This window comes from Grammomys surdaster, unplaced genomic scaffold, assembly GCF_004785775.1.
Source record: "Grammomys surdaster isolate TR1022 unplaced genomic scaffold, NIH_TR_1.0 371, whole genome shotgun sequence".
Taxonomy (NCBI): Eukaryota; Metazoa; Chordata; class Mammalia; order Rodentia; family Muridae; genus Grammomys; species Grammomys surdaster.
This window is the reverse complement of record NW_021604790.1, coordinates 664441-686932: the sequence shown is the minus strand read 5'-3', so window position 1 is coordinate 686932 and position 22492 is coordinate 664441. Positions and strand designations below refer to the sequence as shown.

Sequence of the window (22492 nt, the reverse complement as noted above, 5' to 3'; positions counted from 1 at the left end):
CAGAGGGGCATTTAACTTAGAGGCGACAGATACCAAAGAGAAGGGAGGAAAGGGGTGTGTCTGTGTTCAGGTTTGAAGAGCTGAAGAGGATTTGTGAAATCTCTGGATTTGTGAAGCAGAGGAAATACAACAAGAACTATGACATTTCTTGTATCAGTCTGGGTTCTCTAGAGTCACAGAACTTATGGAATGTCTCTATAAATTAAAATTTATTTTAATGACTTACAGTCTGTATTCCAACTAACCCAACAATGGGCAGCTGTGAATGGGAAGTCCAAGAATCTAGTAGTTGCTCAGTCCCTCGAGGCTAGTTGTTTCAGCTGGTCTTCTGCATAAGCTGGTAATTCTGAAATGGTAGGATCCAACAGATGTGCTGGCAAGTAAGTGCAAGCAGGCAAAGAAGAGTGAGTCTTCCTTCTCCCAAGGTCCTTATGTAGGTCTCTAGCAGAAGGTGTGGCCCAGATGAAAGGTGTGTACCACCACATCTGGATCTGGAATTTGCTTTGTCCCAGGCTGACCTTAAACTCAGAGATCTGCTTGCCTCAGCCTCCTGGGATTAAAGGCGTGTACTACCTTGCCCGGGCCTAAGCTTTTCCTGGCCTCTATGCCTCAAGATCTCTATGTCAAGATCCAGGTCAGAAACCTGTGTTCCATCCTCAAGATCTGGATCACAGCTGTGCCCTCCAGTTCTGGATTGTAGTTCGTTCCACATATAGTCAAGTTGACAACCAGGGATAGCCATCATACAGAGGAAAGACAAGATTCATGACATTTCTGGAGCCACAAATCCCTTAGAGGCTCAGTATTGATTGAAGATACTAGCCAAATAGCAAAGATGTGTGGGAGGCCAGGGACCAAACACCACAACAGCAAGTCATTGGTAGGTTTATTTCAGGGAAATGACATATTCCATCCAGTTTTGCAAGGAAGGTCATTCTCTAGGAAGAGCCAAGACTTGACAAAGATGAAACTGAGGATTGGTTAGAAGACTATTTGAAATCTCCGAGTTTATTTATTTGCTTTTAATGTCACGACTTTGGGATGAAAAGGAGATTTGGGGAATGTGTGGCGTGAGGACATAAAGCACTGATGACAAGGTTGCAAGCCAAGGGCAATTCTGAGGCCTGTATGATTTATGTGTTTCATGTGATGATCAGTTGAACAGATGAACAGAAGGAATCCAACATAAGGAATTATTCAGGAAGGAATAAAAATTTGCATTTTCCCCCTGTTGTTGAGAAATGGATGAAAAGCAAGTTCAGTCCACTTATTAATTAAGGCAGAGGTTCTCAACCTGTGGATCATGCCCTTTTTGGCAAACCTCTGTCTCCAAAAATATTTACATTACAATTTGTAACAGTAACAAAGTTACAGTTATGAGGTAGCGACAATAATTCTATGGCTGGGGATCACCACGACATGAGGAACTGTATTAAAGGTCACAGCATTCCAACCCACTGAGGGCCAGCTTTCTTTCATTCTCTATCCCGTGGCCCCTGTGGTCCATTTCGTCAGTAATAAGGACCTACAAATAAGGTTAGAGACTTTGACACATAGCTTTCCTTAAGGGAAGGGGGATAGACCATGTTTAAATTCCATTGTCTTATTTTCGTTCCTTTTGGCTTTAAATTACAATCTCAAGGTCGTCTCCTCCACACATTTAAACCCAGAGGGCCCCAATTTAATACAACTAAACACTGTTGTGTGTGGTAGTGGCACTACAAAGATGATTACGCTGTCCTCCCAATTCACACATTTGGCCAGACAAGCGTGCTGGGTAGAGTTTATGAGAAGTAGGAGTACAGGAGACACTAAGGAAAAGGGACCTCACCCCATGAGCTGCCTTATAAACTCCGGGGGAGGGGCTGGGGCGCCATGTCATCCTTTCTAGGCTTAACGCCGAGATGGCACTCCCAAGCGGCCGACATGAAAGCAGCCTCATAAAAGGGTCCGCGTCATTGGGATGATGAACCAGTTGGTGCTTAGAGATCCGTGGAGGATGAAAGGCGCAGGGTGAAGACGCCCTGCGTTCCCCTCGCTTGGTTGGGCAGGGCTTCCAGGAACTGATGAAAGCTGGGGACTGGGCTCAAAGTAGCTCTTCATGCCTTTCCTGGGAGGAAGCTGTGGACACACTGCTAGGTCGGGAAGGTAGTCTTGGGGACCCAGTATCCACCCACCGGGGCGAGACTCCCAAGCCTTACCGGAGACTCTCTAGGATTGCTAGTTGTTATGGCAACCGTGCTGTAGGGATACTGAGGCAAGCTTAGGCCTAGAGAGGCAACATCCTTTCTGTACCCTCCTCCTACCCACGGGTAAAGTGGCGCCCCCTACACACAGGAACCGTCCCTGGGCCCCCGCCCCAGCGCGGAGACCACCGTGGACCTCCAGGGATGGGAGGCCGCTCTGGCCCCAAGCGGAGCCTCTCGTTGGTAGACGGGCTCGAGGGAGTCCCTCTGGGCGCGTTGCTGCCCAGCGGCTCGATGCTCCAACCGGAAGTGCTCTTCATCGCCTGCCTCCCACCCGGCTCTCTGGTCCCGGCGGTAAGATGGCGGCTACCGCGGAGTGCGATGTGGTAATGGCGGCGACCGAGCCTGAATTGCTGGAGGACGAAGAAGCAAAGAGGTAACCAGGTGGTAGAGTCATGGAGGAGGCGAGAGGCAGCTTGTGGCCTGGGGAAGGTCGACTCGTCAGCGAGGCAGCCCCTAAATGTAGAGACGATGTCTCTCTTGCAGATACCCTCCCCCCAATCTGAGCTGGAGTCGACATAGACCCCCCTGAAGGGACACACTTAGGGGATCTGTTACCCCCTTCTGCTTCCGCCTAGCCGGGAGCTTGAGGCATAGTCTCGTTCGGTCGTGGGGAGGAAGGTCGTCTTCATCGTAGAGGCCCGGTCTGGGGGGGGGGGTAGGAATCTCAGAGGTCGGCTTCAGAGTGGGGGAGGCGTCGCGGCGTCAATGACGACTTCCTTAACATAGCCCCGACCTCCACCCGCTCTGGTTAACTTGTGTGCATTGTTGTCTGTCCTTGTTGTACGTCTCCAAAGCCTGCATTCTCCTCCTCACTTCCTTTTCCTCACTAATTACACTTAGTGGTCTTTAGTGTGAGTCTGAGAGATTGTATGCCTACTGTATGGACCTGGTGGCCCCCTGATTGCCGTAGAAGTTAAAAATGGATAGATAGAAGGGCGAGTGAGGAGCTTGTCTCTTGCAGTACGGGTCAGACGCTTCTTCGCCATTCCTCCCAAGAGCATTCTTAAGCTCAAGGAAGACAGCTGTTTAGATGCAGTTGGCACTGCTGGGCAGCTGCAGTAGCTCGAGATTGCCAGTCTGGCCTAGCCTGGGAAGCTGCTGAGTGAGTGGTTTTTCTAGAACACTCGGTGAATTCTAACACCGGCTTAAGAACAGGTTTTTGAAGCAGGGTTGGAACACGCTTGGGAGCAGGCGCACTTGTTCTGATACCAAAGGTGAACTGATTCCTTTATCAGTTGCAGATTAATTTGATCCTTTGTTCAGGATGGACTACGGTGCCCTTAGTCTCCTTCCTGTGTGTTTCATGTGTTTATACCAAGCCTGCAGGGTATGTCTTAAGTCTGAATATTTTCTGGTGGTGAACAGAGTCAGTTCAGGAGATCTAGAAAACAGGATTCTGAGGGTTTTACTGTCCAAGTTAGACATGTAAGCGGGTACTCAGAGAGCTACAATGAATATTGTAGTTATCAGGTGTGTTGTGGGTAGTCCCTGGCTTGAAAGCTGAGCAGCTAGACAAAATGTAGTTGATCCCTTGAGCTATCAGTTTAGCCTAGTCTCCTCCTCCTGTTTGAGTGTCTAGAGTTAAGCATCCTCTGCTCCTGTGTAACTCAAGGAATTGCAAAAGGAGAAAGGAAGGCTCTCCCTAACACAAACGGAGCTTAAACTTATTTAACATATATTTGCAAAGAATTTAGTGCTTTTTACTGCTATACATAGGGACTTTGGCCATATGTCATTTAAGGAATCTATCATGTTTAGTGTAAATCTCCTGTAGAGAGAGTGTCTCTGATTTGGACTTTAAACAGGTCTCTCTATGCCAGCCTTGAACTCATAGAGATCTATTCATCTGCCTCTGCTACCCAAGTGCTGGAATTAAAGGTCTGCAACCATTATGCTTGGCTAGACTTCGCTTCTGTGTCCCCTCTCTAAAGCAACTCCTCCTTAAAACAAAACAGATGAGAGGGTGTTTTGTCTTAAATGGTGATAAATTATTATGGAGAGATATATTAAGAAACAAAAACTGAGTGTGGCAGCATACTTCTGTAATGCCTGCACTTGGGAGTCAGAGGCAGAAAGAGCTAGAATTCATCAGTCCGGGTTTTACAGTAAGAAGCTAGACATGGTAGTGCTCACTATAATCCAGCATTTGGGAGGCAGAGGCAAGCAGACAATTATAAGTTCACAGGCAGCCAGATCTCCACGGTTTTAGGCTAGCCAGGGCTACATGTTTGTGTGTGGGGTTGGGGGGGGGGGGGGAGAGAGAGAACATAAAACAGCAAAACAAGTAGTGTTATAAAGCAGCCACATCATGTAAAGCATGGTGTTTGGTTAACTGACTTTTTTTGTGGAACTTAATATGTTATTGATTATAAAACAGCTATTGGGACTGGAGAGGTGGCTCAGTGGTTAAGAGCATTGGCAGCTTTTCCAGAGGACCTGGGTTCAATTCCCAGCACCCACACCGAAGCTCACAACTGTTGGTAACAGTTGAAAGTTTAGTTCCTGAAAGAAGGGAAGATGGCAGTGGATGTAGACGTGTCTCTAGCAGTCTAAGGTAGTATCTAGGTTAGGTGTTGGGTAACACCTCTAATTGTGTGGGCTTCTTGTTAACTGAGCATTACCAAACATATAAAGCCTTTGGATAATCAAAAAAAAAAAAAGAAAAATAGAAAGAAAGAAAAAGGATATTTAGTTCCTTTCATAGACATACATACAAGCAAAACTTCAAGGCACAAACAGACAAGCAGTTATCTACCACCAAGTCAGTCTAACTGTAAATAAAAGTGAAAAATGCATTCTTGTTGTTGTTGTTTTTTGGTTTTTCGAGACAGGGTTTTCTCTGTGTAGTCCTGGCTGACCTGGAACTCACTCTGTAGACCAGGCTGGCCTCGAACTCAGAAATCTGCCTGCCTCTGCCTCCCAAGTGCTGGGATTAAAGGCGTGTGCCACCACCGCCTGGCTGAAAAATTCGTTCTTAATGGGCGTGTAATAGAGCTCAGATTTTAGACATACTAAAGCTAATTAGTTTTATATGTTCATTAGAGTCCAGTTCTGTATATAAGATAAAAAGAAAATAACTTAAAAAAATCACTTTGACCTCTACTGTGTCAGACGTCCTTAGAAGAGTGAGCATTAGGATCTGTTGGTATGAAAAACGTTGTTGTGTACTTTTCCCATTGTTGAAGGTAGAGTAGGGACCTAGAATACTCCTGTGCAGCCATAGCAGGTGATGGGGAAGGGCATCCCCTGAAGCACCCCTTTATTATTGTGGCATTGTTAGAACCCTTTGACTAAGTCTCTGGTTACATCCTTCTACTACCAGATCACTTAGGGACACATCAGCCTGTGAGTCCCTTGGAATGTTTTTATGAGGCCCAACAGGAATCCTTCCTTCCTATGTCTTGAGATCTAATGGATCTTGCTGCTGCTAAATTGTCACAATCCTACAGAGGGGTAAGATGAGCGGAACATCAAGACATTGGACCTCATGATTGCAACCTTTTCTGTGGCTGCATCTTATTTCTTCATTTTCAGTGTGTCTAGAGAGAAAGATCTTGCTGGGCAGTGGTGGCTCACGCCTTTAATCCCAGCACTTGGGAGGCAGAGGCAGGCGGATTTCTGAGTTCGAGGCCAGCCTGGTCTACAGAGTGAGTTCCAGGACAGCCAGGGCTACACAGAGAAATCCTGTCTCGAAAAACCGAGAGAGAGAGAGAGAGAGAGAGAGAGAGAGAGAGAGAGAGAGAGAGATATCTTAGGTGTTTGCACGCATTAGTTTGTCACAAGTCTCACAGCAGCTACAAAAGCAGGGTAAAAGATATGTTGAAAAGGTATAGAGCAGCCCAGGAATAAGAGGCCTCCCCCACATATGCACGCACACATGAACCCACCCTCAAGTCCCACGGAGACTCTCTTGTTTCTCTTTCTTTAGTGTTGAGTATTGAAGGCACATCTGTTTCATTCCAGGTATTCTAAGCTGAGTTTTAGCACACTCCAAAATGGAATTCTGTGTGTGAAAATTACATCTATCTTTGTGTGTCTGTGTGTGTGTGTGTGTGTGTGTGTGTGTTACCTTTGTGTCTGACAACTTTGGAGGCCAGAGGACAACTTTTGGGAATTGATTTTCTACCATTTGAGTTCCAGAGATTGAATTCAAGTTGTCAGGCTTGGTGGTAAGCATCTTTATATGCCTGCTGGGCATTTTACTGGTCCCAAAATTGTTTTTCTTTGTCTGCTACTTTGTAGATAAGGGGTTAAGATTCAGACATTTCAACAGTAGACCTAACTTGATGCCTTTGTTTCTGGGACGCTTCCCATACATATAATGCCTGTCTTGATAAAGGTCTCTAGTTATTGGTCTCTGTAGATAGCTTTTATTATGACATATGGATGGATTTCAAACAGATCACTAAAGAGGAAGCATGTCTGTTATCATTCTGCATCGGGTGTGACTGAACATAGAAATCCAAAAGAATCAGGGAGCCACAAAATGGGGAAATAGGACATTCTTGCTGGCTTCTGTAAGCTGATATTTCTTTTCTTTAGATTTAATTATTTTACATGTATGAGTTTTTGCCTGCACATACATGTGTCCATGTGTCCATGGAGGCACGATGAGGGCATTGGATTCCTTGGAACTATAGCTAGAGATGATTGTGATCTACCATGTGGGTTATAGGAAGTGAACCTAGGTCCTCTGTAAGACCAACAAGTGCTCTGAATCACTGATCCATCTCTCCAGCCCCAACAATCTGTTCTTTACACATATTTCAATTTTCTCTAATGTGCGTAAGTATTTTGCATGCATGTATCTCTGTGTACCGGATGTGTGTAGTATCTGCAGAGGTCAGAAGAGGGCCTTGAATACCCTGGAACTATAGATGGTTGTGAGCTACCATTTGGGTGTTAGGAATTGAACCTGGGTCCTTCCTTGTAGGAGCCAGTGCTCTTAACCACTGAGCCATCTCTCCAGCCCTGAGCTAACATTTTTCTATCTGTTCTAAAGCACGCAAGCACCATTCTTCTCTCTTTTTTTAAACTGTGTGTGTGTGTGTGTGTGTGTGTGTGTGTGTGTGTGTATGTGTGTGTGTGTTCAGTTCTCTCCTTCTGCCATAAGGGTTCCAGGTATCAAAGTCAGATTGTCAGTTTTGGAGGCAAGCTGCTTTATTTGCTGAGCCCTCTTGCCACAAAAGCCACCTTCCTCTTTCCTCCTCTCTTCTCCTATCCTATCTTCTCTTCTCTTTCTTTTGTTTACTTGCCCTTTCCTTTTTCCTTTCCTTTCATCAAGGCCTTGTTAGGTACCTCTGACTGACTTGAAACTTGCTGTGTAGACGGGCTGGCTTCCAACTCACAAGAGATCTGCCTGCCACTGCCTCTGGAGTGCTGACACTGGAAGAGACATTTCTACTAGGCTATTGTTATTTAGCTGTCCTGATTCCTTTGTGGATTAGACTCTGTCTTTTATTTCACTATCTACATTGCTGGGTTCACATCCCAGGTTTTGCAGTTGTTATTATTTGTTTGCTATTGCTTTTTAAGCCTTTTTGAACTTCATAGCCTTACTTAACCAAAGAGTTGACAGGAATACCCCTCTCCTTTCAACCTGATTAACACTAGGAATTTGTTCACTTTCTCAAAGAGTTCTAGGGCAAACAGCTAGACATTTCATTACATCTGAAAGCTGAATGGGAATTTATCTTTGACTTTGAAGTCAAATTAATGAGAAAAACTTCAAGTTGGTATGCTTTAAGTGTCACTCACAGCTAAAGAAATGAGAGATGGAAGAAATGAGTTATGTCTAAGGAAGGGGATAAATTTAGGAATACAGAATCCTGAATATAGCAAATTACTTTAATCCTGGTATTAACATGTAGAAGATTGTTAAATAGTTATTAGTGGAACAAAGGAAGAATATAGGAGGTTTCTTTTCCTGAATGTAATTTAGATTTATATATTAACCAGTGTTGAGTAAACTGAGCAATTTTAGGGAAATACTGGGCCAGGTGAGTGGCAGTTGCTCTAGTGCTTAGTAACTTGCCAACAACAGGAATTCTGATTGGCCTGAAGCCTAGACTTACTGTACATTCCAGCCAATCAGGGCTTGACTTAGTCATTGAAGCTAGTTTTTAAAAAATTGAGTACTGGACTCCTGCCTTTACTTTCTTGCTCTAGGACTTTAGAAGACTGGGAACAATGATGGACTGCTGTGTGGGTGCTTTGTCGCCTGGCACAGAGTCCTGTTGAGGAGTCATTGTCTCTTCTTACACCAATGCTCTCCTCATTCTCCAGTGTTGAGTGATGTGGAAGTTATGTAGACGGCGGTCCAGGTATTCTTTGAAGCCAAGTCTCATCAGTAGGAACAGGATTCAGAGTGGGCTTTCCAAGGGGCCATTGTTTGTACTGGCATGGCAGTTGTTTTCTCTCCCTAACCAGAAAGAAACCATGATGGGCAAAAGTGTGTATGGATGAGCTTTTGAGAGTGGTGGTGTGTAGTGGATATGACTTTTCCAGTCATATAGAAGAGGGCATCAGATCCCATTACAGATGGCTGTGGGCCACCATGTGGTTGCTGGGAATTGAACTCAGGCCCTTTGGAAGAGCAGTCAGTGCTCTAAACCGCGGAGCCATCTCTCCAGCCCTTTTAAGACCTTTTCTATTGGCGTTTGATGTGTGGGGAAGCTAAGTGGTCAGATAAGCAGTGCTGACCATCTCTTCTGAATCTAGTACCTTTTGACAGTAGTGTGAACAGGGCTCTGCTGTGTTTTCTGCCTGAAGTTCCTGCTTGGGCAGTTTGCTCTGAGAGAGTTAGCACCTCTTGAAATAAGAGCCCAAGAGAACTTTATAAAAGTGCTACTGGAAGCCAGGCGGTGGTGACGCACGCCTTTAATCCCAGCACTTGGGAGGCAGAGGCAGGCAGATTACTGAGTTCGAGGCCAGCCTGGTCTACAGAGTGAGACAGCTGGGGCTACACAGAGAAACCCTGTCTCGAAAAATTTAAAAAAAAAATGCTACTGGAGAGTCCATACTGCCCTCTCGTTTCCATATGTATATTCTGTATCCTTCCAAACATCATTGCTTGAGTGTGTGTGTGCATGTGCATGTGTGTGCATGTGTGTGAGTGTGAACAGTTTGTGGCAGTCAGTTCTTTCCTTTCACCTGTGAGTGTGGTGATGGAACTCAGGTCCTCAGACTCAGCAGCAAGTGTCTTTACCTACTGAGCCATCTTGCCAGCTCTGGAAGTAGCCATTCCTTAATTATAGTTCCTTAGTTCTAGATTGTCGAGGGACACTGCTGTCTCCATCAAGATGAGAGATGTTACCAGAGCTGTTAAGGTCAAGCCTGGGCCTGGCAGTGCTAACAGCTGAGCTCAGCCACCATCTTTAGTAGCCAGTTAAAGAGACAGGTCACAGTAAAGAACACAGAGGTTTATTCAGTGTGACCATATTGGGAAGAGGAGCAGATAAAGAAGTTCAGTAACAACATGCAGTAACTAAGCAGTCCTGGTTAAAGCATGGTCCTTCCCAAAACTGACCTAGCACAGTTGCTCTACAAAGTAGTCTGACCTCTAAGAGACATGTTCCTCTTCTGGCCGGCACTAGGCCTTAGCTTATTCCTTCCCATGGCTTACCATTCCTGGGGGTTCCAATCCATGAGGCCATGTTTCAGCAAATAGTCTGAGAGCTGAGGAGTGGGAAGCAAGTATCTCTTTAGAAAGTACTCATTCCTGTGAGGATGTCTGCATTGTCATAGAAGAACCAAAAGATGGAAGGTAGGCTCAGGGATATATGAACATCAGCCTCAGGCTAACACTGAAAAGTAGATTCCAGGCTTGTGCTCTCAGAATTGCTTCAGAAAGGCTCATTACTCTGAAGCTCTCCTTCCCAAGAATTAAGTAAAGGAGCAGTAAATGCCAGAACCCTGTGGTGCCTGTTAGTTATTGAGGTGGCTCCTTTTGTGAGTGTCCTTATGCCTTTGGTGATGGGATTTCTGTTAAGATTTGGATTGCAGGGGTTGGTGCATCACAGCCCTGCTTCCCCTGGGACAGCCACCTCCAGCCAGTGCTGGGTGTCCTTCTCTCCTCCAGCAGTAGAGAGTGCTGCTGCCTTGTGTAGTCACCACAGCTCCCTGTAATGTACTTGGCTCTCTGGTTTGCCTCTGTTGAGATTTCTCCTTGAATGTTCATAGTACATTTTGAACATGTTCATCTGTTCAGGAGTTTTTATCTTTGTCTTCCACCTTTCCTCTTTGGGAATAAGAGATTGTTTTGAGTTTTTTTTTTAATATTTTATTTTTTATTTTATGCACATTGGTGGTTTGCCTGCGTGTGTCTATGTAAGGATGTTTGATCCCCTGGAACTGGAGTTACAGTTGTGAGCTGCCATGTGTGTGCTTGGAATTGAACCTGGGTCCTCTGCAATAGCAGCTAGTGCTCTTAACCAGTGAGCCATCTCTCCAGCTCCAAATTTTTGATTTTTGAGACAGGGCTGCACAGCATAGCCTAGGCTGGCCTAGAACTCACTATATAGTCCAGGCTAGCCTTGACCTTTGTAGCAGACTGTCTGCTTCAAAGTGTTGGAATGCTATGGGTGTAAGCTACCTTATCTAACTGAGTAGTTTTAGTTGTGCTATGAAGTTTCTGTGGAATCTATCTCAGCTTCCCTCACTGCCGATTGCCCGACACCTAAAATCCATCTCAGTGCATCTCTACTGAACCTGGAAGAAAAAAAAAGTTTGACCCTGAAGTGAAAAGAAAGCACAATAAAGAACCTTGGGATTTAAAAACAAAAAAAGGAAGATAGACCCTGGATAGCAGGTAGCTTTCCAGTGGCTAGCGCTCACCCTGTCTCTCTGGCTGGTTAGAAAGCATCCAGCATATAGTACCTCACAGGCACCCCAGTATTTATATATTTTTTTCACAAGTCATATGATTTTCACTTACGTATATGAATGTTAAATGGAAATTTTATCTGTAGGTTAGAGTTGGTTTAATTTTTAAATATCTTTTAGAAAAATAAAGTGACTTGTTTGTTGGTGGCATGGAGTAAACTCGAGGCTGTCGGGCTCTTTTACTTTATTCTCAGGAAGGTCAGAGAGAGTACAACATGAAACAGGCCTTGTGACATGCCACTGGGGACAAGAGGTCTGGGGAAGGGGGAGGAGGAAAGAATTTCTACTCTAAGACTGGCCAAGATCCCGTAAATTCTGTAGGGTGGAGGATGTTTCTAGATCAACAAGTAGCTAGTAAATTTGATTGACTAAAAGAAAGGAGGTGCCACATTCTAGAACAAGGTAACATTGTGGAAGACTGTGACTGCAATAGTGGGGAACCTTGATTTCCTGACGTGTGGTACACACTGCAGCCCCAGCAACCATGAGGAGAGAGAAATAGTTCTCCCCCGCTAAACTTTTCTCAATATCAAAGGATTCTGAACACTTTTTTTTTTTTTTTTTTTTTTTGGTTTTTCGAGACAGGGTTTCTCTGTATAGCCCGGGCTGTCCTGGAACTCACTCTGTAGACCAGGCTGGCCTCGAACTCAGAAATCCGCCTGCTTCTGCCTCCCAAGTGCTGGGATTAAAGGCGTGCACCACCACTGCCCAGCTGAACACTTCTTTACTCTTACAAAATTAGAGCATTTTGCCCTTAGCTGTAATTTTAGCAAAACTGGATGTTTTGTTACAAATGTTACCTGAGCATTGGGCTTCCCTTTTGTTGGTTTTTGGCTTCATAGATAAAAGAATTAAAAAACAGAGTAGAGCCAGAAGCTTTAAATTTGAGAGAGAAATCATAGGTTAGGCAGAAAACACAAGATAGGCAAGATAAGAGATGTAAATCTCTGAAGCAATCTAGGTGTGGTGGCGTAGGGTGGAGACAGGGTTTCTCTGTGTAGTCCTGGCTGTCCTGGAACTCACTCTATAGACCAGGCTGGCCTCGAACTCAGAAATCTGCTTGCCTCTGCCTCCCAAGTGCTAGGATTAAAGGCGTGTGCCACCACTGCCCGGCGAGGTGTGGTTTCTTGGCAGTCCCCGTTGGATTAACTCCTAAGAAAAGGTACAGCAATGTCATGTGGGCAGCTTATAATGTCACGTCCTGAGACAGAATTGAAATTCTGTTTTGACCTGTGAGAAGTAGTTGTCCTGTAATGGGTTTCTTCTAAGTCCTGTTACCTTCACCTTTCATGTGGTATTTTAAATTCTAAAGAGAGGCAAAGCTGACCATGGGGAGAGGGTCCGTTTCCAGTGACCTCTAACTTGATCATGTCTGTCTAGCTACTTAACAAGAGTAAAAAATACACCAAGGAGTGCAAAAACCCGGCAGTTCAGAAAACTCTGAAGTGTGCCTCATTTAAACCACTGTATCTTTCTTGATCTGAATCATTATTAATACGGTTGGAGAAGCTCAACTTGATTAAGAAATGTTTGTCCCAGTTTATCTCCTGTGGCTGTCATAAGTCCCTGACCAAAAGCAGCTTGGGAAGGAAAGATTATTTCACCCAACACTTCCTAGCTCACACTGTGTCGCTGAGGGAAGTGAAGACAGAAACTTGAGCAGAGCCATGGAGTGCCGCTTACTGCCTGCTTTTTAATACAACCCAAGACCACCATTGATGGTACCACTCACAACCTTGCCTGCAGAACAGTCTTATGAAGGCATTTTCTCAGTTCAAGTTCCCTCTTCCCAGATGACTCTAGCTTGTATCAAGTTGACAAAAACAAACAAAAAGCCTAACCCATATAGTATTCTAGCCAAACACTTGAAGTAAAAGTAAAGTTGCAGTGTTTGACATATAAAAATCTAATCAGTGTTTCTTGGGTTACAAATGTTGCACAATAGTTTCCATGCAGTGGCTGAAGCAATTTTTTTTCCTCCCTTTGGGGGAAAAAAAAGCTTAAAATGATACAGCTGATGAAGAGTCTTACGCCTAGGGGATAGGAGATGGTTCAGTGGAAAAGCACTGGCTGCTTTTCCAGAGGACACAGGTTCAGTTCCCAGCACTCAGATGACAGCTGACAACTGCCTGTATAACTCTAGTTACAGGGGATCAGAACTCTCTTCTGGCCTCTGAGAGCACCAGGCACACAAGTGATGCACAGGTACACGCACAGATAAAAAACACCTTTACACATTAAAGTCTTCATCTTAAAAAGATCTTACCTGTGGGGTCAATGTGGCTGCTCTAAGCACTTTTGTGTATGTACACGCTCTGTGGCACACATGTGGAAGTCAGAGGACAACTTTGGGGAGTCAGTTTTCTCTTTCTACCATGTGGGTTCCAGGGATCAAAATCAGGTTTTGTGGCACGTGTCTACCCCCTGAACCATCCTGCCAGCCTAAGGAGGTTTTTAAAAACTGCCACCCATTGAATCTAGTATCTGACAGAAGCTGACTGAGGTTTTTGAATGTCTTTGTAATTGCTAAAAAAGTTAAGTTGACCTAAGGCAGAATTGCTTAAGCGTTTATCTTGGAGGTATTTAGAGAGAAAATGGACATTTTTATAGGGCACCTGTGTTAGAGTATTTTTAATTTAGTGAGCTGTAAATGTGCAAAGTTGGGTGGGGACCATAAGCCTAAGTTGTCTGATTTGATCACATGATCCTGCTAAGAACTTTTGTAATACCAAGTGATTCTTTGGCAGTACTGGTGGGAGTAGTTAGTAGCAGCAGATTCAGGGAGTATTCCTACAAACTCAGGCACACAGATTTTAACAGATGCAGTGTGGATGCAGTGGGTTTTCAAGGCTGCAGTTTTCTGACTAGTGAAAAAAATACATCATAAAACAGCAATGTATACGAAGAGAAGACTTTTCAGTTTGCCCACCTTTGTCAAGAAGGATGCTGATCTGGGGGGTGACCATTTGAATGTATGCAGAGAATCTGTTTGCAGCCAGGCATGGTGGCACACTCCTTTAATTTTAATCCCAGCACTGGGGAAGCAGAGTCAGATGAGTATCTCTTGAGTTTAAGGTTAGCCTGGTCTACATATTGAGTTCCAGGCCAGCTAAGGCTACATAGTGAGGCTTAATCTCAAAAAAAAAAGAAAGAAAGAAAGAAAGAAAGAAAGAAAGAAAGAAAGAAAGGAAGGAACAAAGGAAAGAAAAAAATGTTTGCTCGTTTGCTCACTCTTACTCACTTGTATGTGTGCCACTATACATCAGTATAGATGTCACAGAACAACGTGTAGGAAATGCTTCTTCCCTTCCATGTATTGAGCCAGGCCTCATGTTGAAGGCCTATAACCTCAAGCTATTTAAGTGGCTGAGTCAGGAGTTCAAGACCAACCTGAGCAATTAATGAGATCCTGACTCTTAACAAGTATAAGGAAAAGTGTGATATAGCTCAGTGGTACAATATAGTTCCGAGTAAAAAAATAAAATATTCTATGATCATTGCAATGGTGTATACATTTATTGAAATATATTTTACCTCATGCATAGTTATCTTGGGGAAAAAAGTAAAATGTTTAAAAAGTAAAAATTTCAAAGACAGACCAAACAAAACAAGAGAACCAAGAACATAGGCTGGGCTCTGCATGCACGTGAAGTCCTGAGTTCAATCCAGCACAAATTAAGATGGGTGCAGTGACACAATTTAGGACGTTGAGGTAGGAGGACCAAAAATTCAGGGTCCCTCTTGGCTTTGCAGTGAATTTGAGGTCAGCCTGGGCAAAGCTGATAAAAGCAAATGAAAACAAAGAACAGCAAAGGTTTCTAGAAGTTATGAAACCTATGCCCTTACTGTGGTACCCCTGCATGACCGTGCTGCGTGACTGTGGTTTGTGACTACTGCTTTGTTGGAAGACAAGTGGAAGGCTCGCCATATCATTGTTTCAGAAGGCCTGTGCAGTCTTGATTGAAAGTATTAAAAGTACAAGAGATGCATTACAGTTGTTAGCACTGTCAGGCCAGTTCTGGATGTGGATATTTTGCTTTAATATTTCAGGGTCTAATCTGAACTTAATTTTGGGTTTTTGTTAGGTTTTTGTTGTTTGCTTTATTTGGTTTTTTTTTGAGCCAAGATTTCACTAGATAGCCCTGACTGGCCTAAAACTCTCTATGTGTTGTCTGGGCTGCCCTCAAACTCACAGAGATCCACCTACTTTTGCCTGCTGAGAGCTGCAAATTTAATGTCATGCCCATAGAAAACAATCTCAAGTCTTCCTTTCTCGGTACTGATATGTTTTAACAGGTTTATATTGAAATCTCATTTAGTTATCAAATGAATTAATTAATAACCCTGGCAGCAGTGACAGATGCCATCTCCAGGTTGCCCTCATTCCCAGGGTTAAGTAACTCTTCTTTGCCAGACCCACTTTAACACCTCACCCTTCAGTCACTTTACTGTAAGGGCAGTGTGAATAGCTTCAACTTTTCTCAGGATTTGAAAAAAGGCAGGACTTGAATTTTCTAGCTCTGGAATTGTTCCTGATGTGACCCGACAGATTCCAAAGATCCCCTTTCTCTTCTGCTGGTCTCAGGGTCAGGCCTGTAGGTCTTGTGTGGTTGGGGAGGTCCCAAAATGATAATGGACTACTCTTTGGACATAGGACCTGGATACAAAAAAAATAAGCATTTAGTCTAAAAGCACCAAGTGCCTAAGCCTGTTGTCTAGGCAGCTGCTAATCAGCTACGTTTCTATGAAAATAAACGCATTTCATGAAGCTGTGGGAATAGCCAATTCTGCCCTGATGTGCGTGTGAGGTTAAAAACATGGCAACTTGTCACAACACAATTCTTGTTCTTTTTGCTGTGGGCTGACTCTACATTACTTGCTTTGTTTGCTCTAGAATGGAATCTACTCACCAGTTACTAAAATGAAATGCATTTCTTGGGGGAGGCAAAGTCCATCTACTAGGTCTTGCATCTTAAAGAGAAAGGAGCCCCATTCCTCTGTGACTGATTTTTTTAGGGGCCTCATTATGCTTGAGTAAATCCAGATTTCAGTCCTAGGACAGACTTTTCACACCAGAGCTGTTTTGTGTCTTAGTTTAAAGAACTAAGTTTTATTGTCCTTGCCTCACTTCCAATAGTACAGATCAGTTTAAAACTTATCAGTATTGCAGAAGTGAGCATTAGGAAGCTTAGATATTATATATGACTTTGGATTCTGACAAACATGGTCACTCCCTGACCTTGGGCAGGTTATTTAAACTCGAGACTTGAATTTCTTGAGGAGGGGTGGGGCACATGACAGTGAAACTTACCGAGTTGGCTAGTCGTGCATGGAAATGACATGGCTCACATACCTGTTAGTGGTTTCCACTGAACTCATCATTGGTTTACATTAGAAGCCAGCAGTGTGCTAGGCACCATGGGAGCAGAGTTGAGGAAAGACCACCAACCAGTAGCTCTGGGTCCTGTTTCTTGTTACTAATAAGCTTGTGCTGCTGGCACAGTGGCTGGATGCTTTGGTTTTCCTCAAGGATCTGGCTATTCTTAGTCACTGCTGACTGAAGAAGCAGATAGATTTTAGTTACAGATGGGTTAGTATCTATGCCAGAGTTTACTACATTTCTTCAAAGTGGTTTTATCAGCTTCTGGAATCCAGTTTAGGGGAAGCCCATGGAATCTCTTGGCATGTCTGCTCTTAAAACATAAGCTTTTCCTAGAGTTTTTATAGCACTTTGCCTAATTTATGTTTAAAGGAATTTTGTATATTGCATTGAAAGATTTCAGTTGAGACTCTTAAGTCTTGCAGGTGAGGGAGGCTGTTCCTGGGTTCTTTTCGTAGCAGATGGCCTTTTTATAGCATTGTGACAGTAGAATGAGATTTTTTAGGCAGATTTCTATCAAGCAGAGTTTAAATCTGTCAACATTAGTAGGTCACCCCATTTTCCTCCTTTCTTCTAGCAGCCTTTCTATGTCAGTTGGGCTTACCAGAACAGTGTCGGGGAAGTATGAAAATGGAGGGAGCTTTGCCAGTTTGTAGTTTGAAATATGTAAGAAATGACCACAAATCTCTCCTATGCTGTGTCTGTCATAGGATCAAGCTGCAATCTCCCATATCCTCGCCAGTGAACTGTTGCTGCTGGGGCTGTAGTCAGTGGCACAGGGCTGTCCTGGCGTGTATAGATGCTCAGATTTGATCCCCAGTACTAGAGTGGAACACCAAAAACTATGATTTTATCTCTTCTAGGCAACCCTGAACTGATTTCCCTTTTTCTTACATGACTATGGCAAATAGGAAAGGAAACAAAAATTTTTAAAAGAAACATGCTTAAGTACTTAGTTATGTTGCAGTAAAGAATCATCTATCATTCAAGTTGGGAAATAGAATGTTTTAAGGTACTTCTTGTTTTTCCCTCCTCTGAGACAGGTTCTACTGTGTAGACCTGACTGGCCTGGAGCTTACTATGTACTTTATAGACCAGGCTGGCCTCAAGGTCACAGAGATCCACCTGTCTCTGTCTCCTGAGAGCTGGAATTAAAGCTGTGTGCCTCCACACCCAGCTGCTCTGGGTGCTTTTGGTAGAGTTTTCTAGTTTGCTCTTTTCCAATGCTGTTTGTTGTGTCTTGGCTTGACCCAAACTGATGGACGGATGGTGAAAAGGTCAGCAAGCACCACACGGCAGAACGTGGTGGAAGAGGGCGCGGAGAGATGAGCACTTCCTCCAGTGTCTGACTCCCTGCTGTCACCTTCACTCTGTCTTCCGTCTTACACAGTGTGCTTTCGTTCCTTGGTCACACACTTCCTACTGTTCTTCCACTGACAAATGGGCAGCTCACTTTCAGGAAACTAAATTATTAAGATCTTAAGGCTGTGTCCCATTTCATACTGAGAAGTCAGTTGTCCCCAGTGGAATTACCTACAAAGTATTTTCTAGAAGTTTGTAAATATTGAAGTATCACAAGTTTATAATCCTAGCACTTGGTAGGTTACGGCAGAGTTGCCACAAATTCAAGGCCGGCCTGGGCTATAAGTTAGGACACTATCTCAAACCCAGCCCTTCAAAAAACAAAAAAGGCGGTAGTTGTGACATACTGGAAAATTCAGTGCTGGCTTTCAGTGGCTCATTTAACTAATCATATGTGTTTGCTTTTTAAAAAAGATTTATTTATTTATGAGTGCACTTAGCTGTCTTCAGACACACCAGAAGAGGGCATCAGATCCCATTACAGATGGTTGTGAGCCACCATGTGGTTGCCAAGAATTGAACTCAGGACCTCTGGAAGAGCAGTCAGTGCTCTTAACCACTGATCCAAGATATTGCTCCAACCTGTTGTGTGTGTGTGTGTGTGTGTGTTTGTGTGTGTGTGTGTGTAAAGATTTTTTTAAATATATATTTTATGTGTATGAATGTTTTGCCTATAAGTATGGATGTGCACTGCTTGTGTTCCTGATGCCTTCAGATGTCAAAAGAGGACATTGGATCCCCTGCAGCTGCAGTTACAGGTGGGTGTGAGCTACCATGTGGGTGCTTGGAACTGAACCTGGTCCTCTGCGAGAGGACCATCTCTCCAGCCCCTGCTTTTGTTTTTTGAGACTAGATCTCAGATAATGCAGATGTCCTCAGACTTGATGTGTAAAAAGGGTTGGCTTTGAAACCCTGGTCTCTTGACTCCACATCCCAAGTGCTAGGATTGTAGGCATTTGATACCTTACTTGGTGGGTTAACACAGTCTTGCTCTGTAGCACAGGCTGGCCCCAAAGTCACAGCAGCTTTTTGTCTCAGCCTCTCCAAACTATGGGATTTCAGGTGCGAACTACCACCCCCAACTGAAAGGCATTTTCTTGATTTTGTTTGAATGTCCCTGAATAGATTGTGAATGGATTGGATTATTTTATAATAGATCTCTTTTAGGTCTATTGGCCTGTTGGACAGATCTATAAATTATTTCTAGTATCACACTAACGTGAAGCTTGCCTGTTTTGAGCTCATCCCTGAATTATAGTGATGTGACTTTTCCTTTTCCTTTTCAGGGAAGCAGAATCCTTCAAGGAACAAGGGAATGCATATTATGCTAAGAAGGACTACAACGAAGCTTATAACTATTACACAAAAGCCATAGGTAAGAAGGATTACATGCAGCAGGTGATTCACTTGCCAGACGTTGTAAGTGGTTCCTGCCTAAAAAGCCGTTCTTAGTGACCCACGGAACTCACGACTCACTCATGCCCTGGATCAGAGATTCTGCCTACAGTGATGCCCAGACACAGGCACCTGATGATTGGTGCTTCCTTCTGTGTCCTAGGGGACGGAAACGAGTCTGACCTCCATGTTCTTAACATGTCAGCGTATTTTATTTACTTTTAAGACAGTTTCATGTAGACCAGCATTGAACTTGCTTATGGTTGAAGATGGCCATTGAGCTCACGTACAGGTCACAGACACACCATAGTTCACTAAGCACATTGACCCTCTCTACCCACAAAAGGGCAGTTCAAAGCTGTAACTTTTCTCTTGTGTTGTGCTGTGTTGTGGTGCTGGGGATAAAATCAGACCTTTGTGAATGCCTGTGTAAAAAGGCTCTACCTTTGTACTACTGGCCAGCCCCTAGAGCCGTAACCTTAAAAACTGGATGCATCATCGCCCTTCTAGGTTGCCTGCAGGCGGTCTTTAAAGAGAAGTCAGCATGGAAAGGAGTTCCCTGCAGTCCTGGGCTGCACTTTCCTTTAATCCTTGTTCACTCCTTAGCCTTTTATCATTATTATTTGTGTGAGTGTGTGTGTGTGTGTGCACGCACACCCACATGTGGTTTTTGATTTTTTTGGGTTTTTTTTTTTTAACTTTGAAAATAAAAAACATGACATGATGAAATTAACCAGAGTGTAGTTACAGTAGGCACTCTGCAGCTGCAGAGCTTCACGTTAGGTTTTTACACTTTTAATAAACGTAACCACTAAAAACCAGGGTAGCAGCAGCCATCCTCCAGACGGGGTGATTGTTCCAGAGTCAATACCATGAGCCACAATTCTCAAGCCTTCTTGCCTACCAATGCCAGGCTTCCTCCAAGCTATGAGACAATCAAAGAGGAGTACGGGGTGACTGAGCTGGGGGAACCCAACAACTCAGCTGTTGTGAGGACCACTGTGATCAACATGCCCAGAGAGGTTTCTGTGCCTGACCATGTGGTCTGGTCCCTGTTCAATACACTCTTCTTCAATGCCTGCTGCCTGGGCTTCATTGCCTATGCCTACTCTGTGAAGTCCAGGGACCGGAAGATAGTGGGCAATGTGATTGGCGCCCAGGCCTACGCCTCAGTGCCTGAACATGAGCTCCCTGGTCTTCAGTGTCCTCATGGTCATTATCTGCATCATTATTTTCTCTACAACCTCTGTGGTAGTCTTTCAGTCGTTTTCACAAAGAGTGCCACATTCTGGATTCTAGCTGCCCTGAGTTCCACATCTGGCCCTGCCCCCAGGCTGAGGCCCTGACCCTTTACCCTATGTGTATGCAAATGTTACCTTCACTTGTCTGTCCACAGTGGATTCAATAAAGTGCACTTGGTGGAAACTCTGAAAACAAACAAACAACCGTAACCACTACCAAACCCAAAAACTGTGATACATTTAGAATTAGGGGAAAAATGAGGTTTGTACGTCTTCCATAGCTCTTGCCATCACCTGCATGCAGTCTTTGCTTGGGCCAGAGAGTTGCCCTTTCTTGCTCTCTTTCTGCATGTTACACTGTACCTATGTGCACATTTGTTTATATGTGTATATAAGTTATAGATTAGGACCGCATGTGAGGGAGCCTGTAGTTTTTTTCTCTTTCTGAGATTGTGTGACCCAGTATTACACATTCTAAGATCTTCCAGTTTTGTGACTGCATTTTTCTTAAGAGCAGAACAGGATCCCGTTTTATTATTTTTATACATATAAAATGTGTGTGTATATGTATGTTTGTATATATATATAATTGTACATATATGTATGTGTGTGTGTGTGTATGTATGTATGTATGTATGTAATTTGTGTGCCAGATTTCCATTAACCATCCATCCGTTGAAGGCTATCTAGGTTTATTCCAGTGCTGTGGCCAGTAAAGCAGCAATAAAGATGAGTATACACAACCTCTGTCATAAAATGTAGTGTTCTCTGAGTACACATATGCCAGGAAAGAAAGAGCTGGGTCTTGTGGAGCTTATATTTTTAATTTTTCTCAGAACTTGACAAATTGATTTCCATGTTGACTGAATTAAATTGCAGCCCCACTCACACACAGTGAATGCGTTTTCTCCACATCCTCTCCACAGTTCTTGTCAACGTTGTTGATGACAGTCACTTTGCCTGTGATGAGATAGCTCAAAATCGTTTTAATGGTTTTTGTTTGTTGGTTTTGGTTTTGAGACAGAATTTCTCTGCATAATAGCCCTGGCTGTCTTGGAACTGAGATTTTCCTGCCTTTGCCTCTGAGTGTTGGGATTAAAGGTGTACGCCTTGCTCTGATATTTCATTTGAGACAGCCTGGCCTGGAACTGTCAGAAATCCTGCTTTAGCTTCCTATGTCCTGTTCCCTTAACATGTTTATGTTTGATTTTCCCCCCCACTTTTGTGGTGTGTGTGTGTGTGTTTTGTGTGTGTGTGTGACCATGTAGAGGCCTGAGGTTGATGTTGGGATCCTCCTTGATTGCTTTTCTTTATTATTCATGGAGGCAGCGGCTCAGTGGAATCTGGAGCTAATTAATAGGGTTAGTCTTGAGAGCTAGTGTGTTTGGAGGTCCCCTTCTCTCCCTTCAAGGCGAGAGTTCCAGGCAGGTCACCATGCTTACCCAGGATTTACTTGGCTTCTGGAGACCTTGATGTGGATACTCGCACTATATGACAAGTTTAGCTCCTGAAACATCTCTCTAGGTCTCCTGTGAAATAGTCCTTTGATAGGTAGCCTTTACTTAAAATTAGTAGCCCATGCTGACCTTTTGTCTCACTAGGTAGCCTTGGCTGCCTTGGAACTGGCTCTGTAGACCAGGCTGGTCTTAGACTTCTAGAGAGCTGCTGCTGCTGTCTCTCGAATGCTGGGATTAAAGTGTGAACTACTATACCCAGATGAACTTTCTTTTTACATATTTTATATTTTTGATTTGTTCATGTGTTTTGAGTGTTTTGCATGTATGTGTGTGTACCACATGCATGTTTGGTGCCCACAAAAATCAAAAGAGGGGATTAGATCTCAGAACTGGCATTACAGATGCTCATGGGCCACCACGCAGGTCCTGGGACTTAAACCCAAGTCCTCTGTAAGAACAAGTGCTCTTAACCACTGAGCCATCATCTCTCCAGCCCTCTGTGCTGAGCTTTTTACGTTCTATTAT

At 43.8% G+C, this 22492-nt stretch overlaps 1 protein-coding gene, 1 long non-coding RNA gene and 1 pseudogene across 2 annotated transcripts in view; 2 read left to right on the top strand and 1 right to left on the bottom strand.

Annotated features, from left to right (window-relative positions):
- Window positions 1-904: 904 nt before the first annotated feature.
- LOC114632019 lies at window positions 905-2290 on the bottom strand. The gene is made up of 3 exons (XR_003713034.1): window positions 2202-2290; window positions 1832-2121; window positions 905-1228 (listed from the first exon to the last, which is right to left on the bottom strand). It is a non-coding gene; the product is annotated as an uncharacterized LOC114632019 (long non-coding RNA).
- A 197-nt stretch (window positions 2291-2487) lies between these two features.
- Window positions 2488-22492, top strand: part of Dnajc7 (DnaJ heat shock protein family (Hsp40) member C7) — a 36312-nt gene continuing 16307 nt past the window's right edge. The window contains exons 1-2 of the mRNA XM_028780425.1: window positions 2488-2622; window positions 19161-19249. Of these exons, the coding sequence (XP_028636258.1) occupies window positions 2546-2622; window positions 19161-19249 (166 nt within the window). The 5' untranslated portion in view covers window positions 2488-2545. The remainder of the gene's footprint in view (window positions 2623-19160; window positions 19250-22492) is intronic.
- Window positions 20133-20704, top strand: LOC114632018 (annotated as a pseudogene).